General features: G+C 41.7%; 1 protein-coding gene across 1 annotated transcript in view; it reads right to left on the bottom strand.

Annotated features, from left to right (window-relative positions):
- The window catches only part of LOC121626768 (phospholipid-transporting ATPase ABCA1-like), a 133,449-nt gene extending 129,289 nt beyond the window's left edge, over positions 1-4,160 (bottom strand). The window contains exons 1-3 of the mRNA XM_041965438.1: positions 4,095-4,160; positions 441-534; positions 44-185 (exon numbers count right to left, since the gene is read on the bottom strand). Of these exons, the coding sequence (XP_041821372.1) occupies positions 44-185; positions 441-534; positions 4,095-4,160 (302 nt within the window). The remainder of the gene's footprint in view (positions 1-43; positions 186-440; positions 535-4,094) is intronic.
- Positions 4,161-13,743: the final 9,583 nt, after the last annotated feature.

Below are 13,743 nucleotides of genomic sequence, written 5' to 3'. Positions count from 1 at the left end.
ATAATGCCTTAGAAGACAGAAACGAAAACATCCCAGTACATACATGGAGTTGTTGAAGTTGTTGACTTGGCCTGGTGTCTCCCCCGGCGTTGGATAGTTCAAACAGGGATTGTTGATGTTGCAGATCATACCTTGAAGCCAGGGCAGCATGCCAGCTGATGGCATGGCTTTATTTGGGTAGTGGCCTAAAGGAATAGAGGCGGACACTTACTCTATTCATCTGTACAGCTGCATGGCTCAAACATTGCTGTCTTAAAATATAGATGCACTGATGTCACAACAGAGTTACGAACAGCAGTTTTTTACGTTCTTGCTGAATCAACATTTTGATGTCAACATTAGCTTTGAGTTATGAGTTAATATAAAACACACGTTAAACTGTCTCTTTAGTTGTTCTGCAGGTTTAAACAGAGTTTAATTACATCTGGACTTGTACTTACATTGGCCTTTGTAAATTGGGTGATTGGTGGAGCGAACCCACACCAGTATGATGAAGAGAAACAGAGGCCATATCAATTCTACGGCCAGCCGCACCTGCACAAAGGATAAACATCATTTGTTTATGGAATACATCTCTGGTGCACATTACGGCTCACATCATTTGCATTGTTTTCTCATGAGTTCAACAGGTGGCATCCCTCATAAAGTCAAAGCAAATCACTCCAAAGATATGAGGTGGGTGTGAAGACATGCAGGCTATTACCTAAGAGGCAACAAGAAATTGTGTTTCTGCAGCTGAGATACTGTTAATGATTGATTAAAAAGACCTCATGAGGGCGTGTGTATCCGTGTGTGTGTGTGTGTGTTTACAGCGTAGCTGCACATGTCACTGACCATATGTTCTGCTGTTGGTCTTGCGTTTACTCAAAGCACTTCCAGGATTGAGAGAGAAACCTCTGCTTGCTTCCTCACCCCAAGCCAAAGCTATCACACACGCCTTATCATCTCCTCGCCACGTTTAATCCTCTTCTGGATGAAGAGCAGGAACCACTTCCTTGCTTTAGCACAACAACTTCAATACCTGCCGGCATGCAGCGGTGCATGTGACATGCCAGGCTTTTATTTCAACCTCAGGGAGCGGGTGAAGAGAAAAACCAACAAAGCACAAATGGATGACCTCAAGGCTTTACTCGTTCACTAGTTTCTCTTATTTTTCTCCTCTGTTTGCCTTGAGGGGTATTTTAGAGACAAAATACCAAGACCCTAGAGTTTGGAGGTTTTACATATACATCTGAACCACCTTGGGGTATCACAGGTTCAAGCTTCCATATTTACCAAACACACAGGCCTGCTTATTTTTACCGGTGCTGTCACTGTGAAACACCAAAGCAGTTTCTTTCTACATGAGTCAAGGTAACGTGCACCTCTGGGAGCTGATGGTCAAGTAACATTTGTGCAAAAGCAAATTTTACTTCATGAAGGCAATTCATCCCTGCGGTGAAGCGTTTTCAGCAGGGAGTAATATCCGCCAGCGGATGACTTCCGATGAGCTATTACAATGCTGCAGCATTGACTCTTCAACCCCACACCCCCTGCCATCCAGGCTTTTACACGTCCCTTGGCACACCATCGCTCAACAACCCCAGCCCCCAGGGCCCGCACTCACCCACCGAGCCCTCGCCTCTAACCTCAGCTGCCCTGGTCGGCCTGCACACTCATCCCTCCCGACATCTCTGGCGGACTGACCTGCTTAGAGAAACCAGCTGAACAGCTCCAGCCAGCAAATTCCCTGCACCTGCTTCAGTAACATGTTCAGACACTGTATCTGGTGACGCACATTAGCACAAGTAATAAGAGAAGACATCTATATTGTGGCTGTTGTCTTCATAATTAAAGTGGAGGGCAGGCAGAGGTGAGGTGAGGAAATGCAATAATACATATTGCTTGTTATGCTACAGCACCATGGGAACCTTCTGAATTTAAGTAAGGTTTCTGCGGAAGAAGGGATGAGCAGTGGGGGTTGAACACATCGTATTTAGTTCACTGGGGTATATATAGGCATATAGTGAATTTCCCGTTGTATAATTTTCTCAATGAATTACAGATGAGAAAATTGTAGATATATTTCAAAGAAACTAGATAGAATTTCTAATTCTGTCCTTTAATTCCCTCCAGTCTCTGTGTCAGAGAGGATGTAGTTCTGCTGAGAGGGTGAATTATCATAATGTATTCCAAAGAAAAGGCATGGAGAGGGAACACAGAGATCATGGGGACTTTCTCAATGTCTGGCTCCCCAGGCATTTGCCATCGGACACCAGCGTCTTTGTGAATAGATAATCTCCTCCTATGAAATTATGTGAAATACTGGACCATAAAATCAGTTTCATGCCCGTTATAAAATCTTAAAATGCTTGGTGAGGCATTCATATAATTGGTCATTAACCTCCACAAGCCCTCCAGAAGCACCATTGTCCTTGCTAACTCCCACTGGTTTTGTCTAATAACAATATTTCATGTTGACATTGGCCAAATATCCCACATTCCATGCACAAAACCACCACTGTCCCCTCACATACTTTAGGGAGAAAGTAGGCACATATTTCCTCCTGATAGAAAAGATACTACCCGGTTCTTTATGCTGGCGGAGAAAATTAACAAGGAGAATGTTTCCCAGATACAAAGTTGTGAAATTACAAATGACTTTGCCTTGAGTTATTCCAAGAAAGTATGAACTTTGATGAAAGCTGATTTTTTTTTTGTGAAGATGTCTTTTGTTCTACTCTAGCAACAGACAGACTGCTGTGCTTGAACCCCTAACAAAACAAGTGGGTGGATGTGACTCCTATCATTACTGCGAGGGTATAAATCAAAGCACACACTGCAGCTCTTTGTAACAGCTATATCTGCCTCAAAAATGACGCATAGGGCTAACCAGATTCCATGACAACGTGTCCTGACCCTTAAAATGCAATTGCGACACATGGTGTAACTGTTATCTTCCTGCAGCATGTGACCTTGTGGCCACTCTGGGTGACATCAGAGGCAATAACAGCCACCATATATCATTGGCTGATCATATGCAGGCTTCTGTCTGTTAGGAGAATGAGAAAGAAATGACCAAAGTTCACAGAAGTGGCCTGGTCACAAGGCCAAAGAGACTTAAGTCTCATCAGCAGGGTTAAAATATTACGAGAAGAGTTTTCTAATTAAGCGAGAGTGCCATAGGTTTGCATTTGCATTCATATTTGTAAGTATTCACATTTATAACACTCTTGTGAATCTTCTAGTCTTGTGTACGCAAAGGAGTTTCAAATTACCATGATATAAGATTCCATATTCTGAGATAGAAGATTTTGGCAATATCGCCCAACCTCAGTAAGAGCTGAAAGCAGCTGAGAGATAAAGCGTAATCGCTGAAAGCACTTGAGTTTTTAATTCTAATCCCTGTAGGTAGCTGAATTGTCAGTTTGTATGCAAGTACTTAAAGCAGGTGAACTGACATTTGAAGCACAAGCACCGAAAGCATCTCAACTGTCAGTGGAAGTTTGAAATACGGAGGCAGTTAAAGTTTCAGCTGTAGTGAAATGGGTGGAGACAGCTGAAGTGCATTGCAACAAAAAAAGAAAAGAAATGTCAGTCGGTGTATTTGATCTTTCAGTTGAACAGTAAAAAATAATAACCTTTAATTGTCTGGTGACATTTTGTAAACTGCGGCGACACTAAACTTTCAGATAACATTGCCGAGGACAGGCTGTGACAGCAAGTTTGTAAGAAGAGCCAGAAAGAGTATTTGCCCTTCAAGCAAAGCATTTAACATTCGTCACTCCCTGTCCCATTCTATTAGGCCAAAGACCGGCTTTGTTAGAACTAAAATACAGGCAATGTGACATAACGTGCACAAGAGCTAGATCTCCAAAAATTGAAGGTGACACTTGAAATTGGTTGGCATTAAGGTAGGATTGTTAAAGGCGGTTTACTTCTATAGGAGACAATTTTCGTAGAAAAGCCCTCCCATTGCCTATCCCTCCCATGAATAACTTAGTTGCCCTTGATGACACAACCCTGGGACCGTACTCTCATTTTCCCTCCGTCGCCGACCAATTTTAGCAGATATACGTTGATTTGCAGAGGGGGTTTGGTGAGCACAAGTGTACCTTCTGTCTCTTCCGGAGAGTGAAGTTCTTCCACAGGAGCAGAGTGAACTGCGTCAGGAGACCCATTACAGCTTATCCTGGCAATATCCTGCCAAAGCGTCGCTATGGCAACTGGCCCACTTAATAAACCCTGGAGGGAATAAAAGGCAGAGTTTGGTTTTAATACAGAGGAGCAATGCATCTTGGGGGGAGTGCCACTAATCATTCACTTCCCCAGGCCTCGGGGCTTATGGTGCAGCACCTGTTCTAAGAATTATTATCACCTACACTCAGCAAACCTCAGGATGGGGCCATGTCGCAGCACGTGGATCTACAGTGTAAGAATCTTTACTAAAGACCATGTGGTTGTTTTACTTAATGTACTGCATATAAAGCTATTAGGTCAAAACCAAAATCTCTTTTCTTTTCCTCTTAGAGGATGAGGCAATGTAAACTGCGCTCCTTGTCTCATTAACCACCGCTGAGCTACAAATTCTCTGCCAATTAATCAGTCTGTTTTTTTTTTGTTTTTTTTTGGCGACCACAGTTGATTAAAAGACAAAACCTACATGGGTAACTGCCTCACTTTTCATGTTAACCAAAGATTGCTGTTAAATATTTATTGCAGGTTTTACCAGCCACTGAACACTGATTACACAGATGATAAACAAATAGATCTGCATGGCACTTTTACACTGCTACATCAAGTATGACCTTTATTAAAAACTCCTCGACTGACAGTCTCTCCTTCGACTGCAGTTCATTCAATGGCCCGCTGTGAGGTCCTACTATTTACTACAGGAACATTGGGTCTATTTAAGTCGAATTATACAATTGAGACTTTCAACAATTTTCAATTTGCCATTTAAAACACTTTCCAGTGATGTCAGGCTGTGTCCTCTCTGACACTTTCACCCATGGTTACGATTGCTGATACATACTGTACGTAAGTCAGGTAATCTGTCCTTGTGTTTCATCAAAAGCCAAGTAAGTGTATTTCTAAAAGTTGGTAAAAAAAAAAAGTTGAGTCTAATCCATTGCAAACCCACACTTTGACATACCTTAAATATTTAACATATTATACATTTGTCATATACTAAAAGATGCATATGAGTAGAAGGATTGACTTGACAGATGTTTTTTTTTTCAAGAATATACTCCAAAATGTAATATCTGCAACAATCGATATTACATAATGAACTCAAAATACCTTATTAAATGTATTCTAATATTTCAGATTTCCTCCTTTCTTTCTGGCATGTTGTGGACCGGACAGGATTAATCGCCACTAATCAGGGTGTATTACCTGTGTTTAAAACAGGTCGCAGAGCACTTCCTCTAATGCTCTGTGGAGACTTCTGAGATGAGAGGATGTGTACCAGGTGGGGCAGGTGGGGATGGGGATGGGCTTTTTAGCCCAAGGGTAGTCCTGACAAATGTGGCACCATTTAACGCTCCATTTCCTCTTTCTGTACAGGTTCCATCTTCCCTCTGTGTGTTTACATTATTTACTGCTACTTCATGGATGTTTTATTTACTGTCATGGGAAAATTGAGGCTCCCTCACTTCCGAATGGCCGAGAGCTCTAAAAGGCTAAAGACTTAGAGCTCTCAAGGCCATTCAATAATCTGTTGGTTGCAGAATATTGGTGAGATGGCACCTGGCTAAGCACAGACTCTTCTGACTAACATTTCGTTTTGGTGGCAATACCAATTTGTACTGTTGTATAGGCCAACTGCATTGAATCATGCTATTACTGCTGTTGTTGAGCTATTAAATGCATTTTTTACATTTACTGGAGACTGCTGTTGAATCAGCGCGCTACAATCACATCACCTCCTCCACAGCAGTTTACCTTGTAGTCTACTACTCATTATTTGCAGTTGATGACTTTCTCTTTATATATTTGGAAGGACATGGTGGTTGTGGAACTGAACAAGGGCAAAATGGCCTGGGTCTTAACATAGAGCATACGCATGACCACTCCACTCCATCAGTGCTTGTATAATTGAGTGTGTGCTAGATTCGCTTGCACCGCTTTCAAGCCTTGTCTTTTGAAACATGTAATGCGCGAGAGAAGGACAGCCTGGTACCACCTCCACTCTGAAATCACGTCAAGCATGAAGGGTAAACAACATCTCCAAGAATATACTCAACCCATACGTCAAAAATGTGTGCGTGAGTTGGTATCTGAGGAAAGAGATGTGTCTGTAAAAGATGGTGTGTGTGTGTGTGTGTGTGTGTGTGTGGGCGAGTGTTGTGGAAAAGCCCAGCTCAAGGACTCTTTCAATTCCACATCTAAAGAACAGATAACAAGTAACAAGAGAGGGTATGATTGTGATTTGCATTGCAGCCGCAGTGTTGCAAACACAGTGAACACAGATGTCTGGAGAACAAAAACCATACAGTGGGAGGAGATTTTTCCAGATCATCACTTTAATCTGCGACTGGGAGTGCAGAGAATAACTGAAATAAGTTCTTTTTGCTACTTTTTGGACTCGTTTTGTCCAAAACTGTGGCCATCAGGCGCTGGCATCAGCTTTTCGCGGTATTGTTAGCTCCAAAGAAAGCCCCATGAAAGGACCAAGGAAAGGAGAAGGTGAGAGAATGTGGTGATACAAAAGCAGAGCATAAGTGCTGATGCATGCCTGCCGTTTGGAGACTAGAGACAGCAAAGTGCATTACTTCAGCCTGTAGGATGATCGAAAGAGTAAACAGATATTTGTCATACACCATGAGAGCAGAGGACGGCAGAGAATGTCTGCGACATCCGTTACAAAGGGGCCGCTATAGCCCTCTGAAGGGTATAATGGTCCCTGTGCCACTTCATTCAATCTGTCTTCTTTCTCTCTCTAACTCGATCTCTGTTATGGGCTCCCCCACAACCGCGCTGCAGCAGGAATTCATACTGTACACTGTGAGGTAAAACATTCGACGAACTTCAACACTTCTCCTCTTTGGATGCCGTATCCAGGTTATTAGTTTGCAAGTGAGCAGCAACACCAGCCTGATCACTGGGGTGATTTAATAAGTGTAAAATTTAATTAATTTAAGGCATTCAGAAAACCTCTGGATTATTATAAATTGTAGGGTATAATAGGGTACAAGAGATCCTGCAGCTCACTTGGGCTCAGTTTGATGGGTTGTGGTAGCAATAAATCATACAAAATAATAAAGTAAAAAAGTTGCACAAATTGCAACAGTGAAAATCTAATGTAGAAGACTGCATGAATAATATATTTTTTTCATCACTAATCAACGATTGCATCTATGATTTACCAGACTCCTATGCTTTGCTTGTGGAAAACTCAGCTCCACAGGCTTCTAAGGTGGCTTTAAAAGGCTGATGGCGACCTGCTCGCTCCTTCACAGAGGAATGCTGGTTGACGTTGAGACCATTACAATGGACTCTGCCTGTGACTCAGTTCCATGGCTGAACGTCCGCAGAAAACTTCCACACCATTCGATAAGCCACATCTTCTCTCCCAATTAATCTGCTCAGTATGTTCTTCAACTCTCATTTATTTTCAAAAATGTAGCTCAAGACACACCTTCCTTTTGTTGCATTGTGAGCCTGTGAATCACAGAACCCGGTCACCCTGGATACTGCACATTTGTTCATTCTTGGCCTCTGCAGTCCAAGGCTGGTGATATAACTCTATATTTGGCACCAATGCCTCATTACATTGCTTTCATTTTCCATTCATTGCAACAGCTATAGTCGTGCTGCTACAGCTTCTGTTTTTCTTGTCTGATTCAGTTGGACCTTTTACATACATATACATTTAAGCCACAGTCTCAGGCAGTGGTACCCCTTATCCCAGGTCCATGGCGACAATGGACCAGTGGCTTTTTACAGTATGCACTGTGCTATCAACAGCCAGTGGTAGCTTAAACCTCACTTATACTGACTATCGGCACCCTGCTCTCGCTGGGGTGTCTCCCTTGTTTGTGCCAGCTCTGCCAAGCTGATACAGAGGAGAGTTATTGACCCCAAAGATGGATCTTGATTATCTTTCAGACCCTCACACTGAATTCTCAGCAATAGAAGCAATAGAGTCCTCCTGGAGTACACTAATTTGTTTTGGAGGAAGTTCAACTCAAATCTCAGCCTCGTCCCTACTATCCACACATCGTTACACAGCAGCAATGCATGCTTTGAAAAGGGCAATGAGTCTGTTTACACACCACATTAGCCATCAGAAATGATCTAATGATATGACATCAGGTGAAAGTACTACAACAGCGATTCCATAAAAGTTGGGACCCTGTGTAAAACATAAATAAATACAATGTGCTAATTTTCTAATCCTTTTTAACATACAGTGGCAAGCAAAAGTTTGAGCAGCCCTGGTCGAAATTTCTGTTACTGCGAACAGAAAGTGAGTAGAAGATGGACTGAGTCATTAAGCTAAAGATGAAATCTTCAACCAAGATTAGTGCATTCATTTTGTATAGAAAAAAAGGAAAGGAGCAACTTGCAAAAGTTTTGGAGATTTGAGCGCTCACGTAACTTTCACCAAGGTCTCTCACCTTAATTAGCTTGATTGTGCTATGGCTTGTTCACAATCAGCATTAGGAAAGGTCAGGTGATGCAAATTTCAAAAGCTTTTCAAATATTGTGACTCCTCAAACCTTGTCTCAACAATCAGCAGCCATGGGCCCCTCTAAGCAGCTGTCTAATCTCATGACAAGATCTATTAACCACTTGCTTAAAAATATCAGAACAACAAGGATTTGGTTAACTAGTTCTCACTTTAAATGAGTGGCTAAGATTAGGTGGTCAGGATCAGATACCTGGTTCAAAGTATGCTGTGATCATCCCTGCATTATGTAAATGAAACCATAAAGAGGCAGATAAATCCAGCCCTTACTTTACAATGTGCGATACACATCGATATAAATTTTATTCCTTTTTGGGAGGCAATCCATCCCTCTCACGTTTCTTCTTGTTTTATTGGCGGGTAACATCATGTCAATAGATGTTACAGCTAATGTTCTGCACAGGCCTGCTGTACCAGAGGGGAATGTAGCAAATGGATCCAATAGGTGGTTATAGCTACATCAGCATTACAGCCAACCTTTTGTTAGTCTGGGTTTGTTTTTGTTTTTTTTTTTGAAAGGTTAAAAAACATGGGAGATATTTAAATGGCAGGACAACACGAGAGAAGAGTAAAATACGGCAGAATCACGTGGAAAATGAGGGGTTGACAGGTCTGGGCAAAAGATTTTCAGGCAGAAGTTTCCTCATTTTGTAATGTAATGAAGAAATTCTATTGTATTTCCACACTTAGTTTTTATGGTGAACCTCCTCATGGTCGAGCATATTATCTGACAAGAGATTTAATGCTACAAAAACCACCTGCAGTGGAAATACAAAAACAGTCTTGGGGGCACAGGAGTATTCCTCTAATGCTATGGTGTGCCCAAAATGCTATTACGTTATGTCATTATTTGAACTTTTATTCTTAACTCATTGTAACTTTTTTTGATAAAGACTCAAAACTCATCAGCAAATAACCAAATGCCAATTGAATGTGTTTTTTGTGAAAAGAAATAATATTACACACATTTACTTGCTCCACTGAAAGGTGCAGACAGAATTACTGATTACTGACTTATTCTGAAACACCTACATGAAGGATGATTATTAAATGTGTTTTTAACACAGACCCTCAAATCAGTAGACTAATCAGATTGGTTAATTTCAGCTGCTTTGTAATTGGCATTCCTTTCCTTTTCATCAGAACAAATCGTTTGTGTCCTTGTGTGTGAATGATATAACTGAGTAAAAGCCTAAACATGATATACAGTAAATGCTGCATATAGCAGCACAAACCATCACCCCTAACTGTGGTGACTTTTAAAATCAGTGTGTTCCTACTTCTAAAACTAAGTCTCCCTTTTTGCACCATACACTCCCTTTAATCAGTGACTGTAAGCTGTGATATTGCACTCTGTCAAAATGATATCACTGATATTAAGTCAGTCATTACAGGTAATTAGTTCAGAGAGGCAATATTTCTCAGCTCTGGTAACTGTGCTTCCTGGGGCAAACTGTCAATCACTTTTAGCAGCTAATTACTCTTTCATTAGAAACAAATGAAAATGATAAATAAAAAAAGATGGGATAAATGTTAGCACTTAATGAATCATGAAGACATGTCATTCAAGAAAACATTACATTACACATACAGTATACAGTACAAAGCTACACCATAGTATGTGGCACCTCTTACTACTTGTTTCAGCAGTCCAGGCTCAGTGTAAATCATTAGCAGTGTGTTAATGTTGCTCCGTACAGGCCAAAGTTCACTATCTTTCCCCTTTTGACTCAGCAAACAAGCCCCGCAATACAAGCGTGCTCAGATTTCCGGATATTTGGGCAACAAAACACGCACAACAAGCACTTAATTTTCTTCTGTTGCTTTATAACACAAAAGTTAGCGATTGAAAATTCCTTTTCAGCTCCTTCATTTCCATTTTAAAAGCAGCCAGCCCGCAGACTAGTTTGTTAAACGCTGTCAAATATGATAAGCAGCTCTCAGGGCACTCTATTTGATCCACTACAGACGAGACCGGCAGAGGAAAACAGAGACAAGTGTATAGATACCCAGGCCTGAGCCCGAGTTAGCCTCGGGAGGAGAGGGCAAGCTACAATAACAACAACAGCAGCAGAAGAAAGACAGCATCACAGGAGGCCTGGCTACAAAACATGTGTCCTGTTAGAGAAAACAAACTGTCAAAAACAACCTACCTCCGAGCTGTTTGCTTTTCACCCATCAGCACATCTTAGGGCTGAGAGATGGATTTGAGCAGTTTAACTGCCAGCCCTTTTACCTTCTCTTTTCCTTCCTCTCTCTCTCTCTCTCTGTCACATACACTCCCTGCTTGCCATCCCCTTTTACCTGGAGTCATAAAGTATACAAATGACCTCTGCTGAGCCTGTCGTAGCGACTGTAGCCACAGTAATACCACGGCCAGGAAGCACACAGGTGGTGTACATTACACAGCATGTTCCCTTAAGCTTAGCCCTGTAGCAGAACACATATGTCCGCTTCTTGTAGCCCTGTCTGAGTCACCTGACGAGGCAAGGAGGGCGAACAGGAGCACTGCCCTACATTTCACTGGCCTTGTTTTTGCATTCACGGGCCGTGCAAGTTTGTCTCACGGGGTGTCTCGCAGGAAACTTTGAAATTTAGTCACCTGTTGACATTGCACAAATTATTCATGAGCTAATTAGACCTTAAAACTCATCTTTCTTTTAATAAGTGAGGCGTCAATTAGAGAGGTTAGAGACCAGATGGGATCATGGGAAGTGCATTTATTCACCATGAGACAGAGCCGGCCTGAAAATGTTGACGATGTTGTTGATGATCAACCGAATGCATCACAAGAGGGGAGCAGCTAAGTGCAGTGACTGTAGGGTTTTATAGCGACTATATAATTTGGTAACAAGGGGGCTAAGAGTTTATTAGGCAAGGTGATAAACAATAATACCAAAGGTGCACTGGGAGGATATAATTATGCAGATGAGATGGGTGTTTAGATAGGAAATAAACAGGGAAGCTTCACACTGGATATTTTTGCATCCATAAGAAAATGTGTCACCAAAAACATTCTTTGTCCAGACCAAAGCTAAAGCAGGGATATTACTACATGCAAATTTCGCAATAATTCCAATTCTTAAAATATACTACATTTGATTAATATTCCTGCAATTCATATGAACACAAAAATTGAAATACCAACTTAAGGTCTTGCAATTTTAAGCTGTTAGATGAGATTTAAAAAATACCAGGCAGGTCTTCAAATAACAGAACAGTGAGCCGATAAAGAACCAGACTAAGCAGACTAATATATGTAAATTTTTATCACCACTGATCCAACTCTCCTCCTCCAGTGCTCCTGCAATCTACAAGAGAAAACTTTTCTGGCCCTCACAATCACTCAGGGGTGAAAACTTGTTCACGAGGTGTAGGTCCATACTCTCAATTCGGTGCACACTCACATTCATGGAACCCAGGTGAAACCTCGACTGCCCAAAAGTAATTGCTTCGACTAATGAAGTGCTGCCGCTCAAAGGTGCCAGCGCGGTGGAGTGCACCTGCTGTTCCCAGGTCAGTAAACCCTGTATTAGTCTAGCCATACTAATGAAAAACAAGGTGCACATTTGCAAAAGCACTACATTGTAATTTGTTCCTTGCATACCTTAAGGAACAAATGATAATGGGAACACAACCTGGACCTGACTAGAAGAAATGAGCCAAGGGCCACAAGCTGAGGAACTGGTTGAACATACAGCGAGTAAAGCAAAGTAGTGGAGAAAAAAAAAGCTATGATGAAAGCAAATATTTAGTATAGCAAATAGTTAATTTAATAGTTTCTATCTCTGAGGAGCTCAGTACATTATTTACTGTCTTTGGGATGTCTGTGTAGAATGCTGGGCCAGCTATTTTTTATTCTTAAGAGGAAAGCAGACAGCTCAAATAATTTACAAGCTGAAACTGTGCTGTGCCGGATCAAGTGTTCCTGCAGACAAGATGCATGGTAAAATGAACCAGGGTATTTGGATCAAACATCAAAATCTTAATCAGTTCAAAAAAGCGAGATTAGTAAAATAAAGCAGGGAGAGAGGTTGTCTCGAAACAGCTTATTCTACATTGCAATATACCTACATAATCACACACAGCTATCCTCACTGGTGCTCCAGTCACCAGCGCACCACTCAAATCAGTACAGAGCACTAATGTTTGCTGTGATCTGAGGAAGCAGGAATATTCCTTTCCACTCAAACATAGTGGAAGGGGTAACAAGCTTCTTTGCAGTCCTTGCTGATTTTATTGCCTGCTCAGGGGATCTCAAGTACAGAAAAGTTGACTGGCTTATTTATGTGCATCAAAAATGACTTGGTTCGATCCTCGTCTGCTTGCATTTCGATTGATTAAACAAAAACAAAAACAAAAATAAATAAATAAGAGAAATTATCACAGATGAAGACCCAAGCAAGAACAGTCAATATCCCAGGCTGCTTACTGAGAGGAAGTCAGATTGAAAACCACTGACATCTCACCGAGAGTCTGTGCTAGCTAGCTACCCGATTTCCTTCTGCCCTTATTTTCTACAATCTCTCTGCCCCTGTTGATGAGGTGAGGAGTAAACACACAGGTCCTTGTTAACCATGGTCATCCGGACAGCCTGGACGGCTGACGGACACCGGGCAGGGATAAACATTCAACAGCCCTATAGGGTCACAGCTGGCATTTTGGCTTTCCATTCTGTGTTATGTCTTCCTCTTAGCAGGTGGAGAGTTGTCCTGGGGAAAAGAAAACCAGAAAAGTTGAGGAAAACAAACAACAGCCTTCCTCGACAGATGCTGTTGCCTCTTCCTGACTCCCGGCCATGGGCACAATAGTGTTTGTTTTGACTTCAGCCAGCACAGCCCACACAGACTGTGCAGAGGAAGAACAGCACTTTTTTTTTTTTTTAACTTGTGTAGTCTATTTTGACACCACCACTGTATGGACTGCAGTGAGAACACCGTGTAAGAAAAACAACACCTTGAAATTTGGACTCATGAGGCCATTAGATTCAAGCAGAAGAACTGTTCCATCATTTCTCAGCCGAGTGTCCAAAGATATACTGGGTCCATTTCTTTTTGCTATGAGAC

The sequence above is a fragment of the Chelmon rostratus genome, chromosome 23 (genome assembly GCF_017976325.1).
Source record: "Chelmon rostratus isolate fCheRos1 chromosome 23, fCheRos1.pri, whole genome shotgun sequence".
Lineage (NCBI taxonomy): Eukaryota > Metazoa > Chordata > Actinopteri > Chaetodontiformes > Chaetodontidae > Chelmon > Chelmon rostratus.
This window is presented reverse-complemented; position numbering and strand designations above follow the sequence as displayed.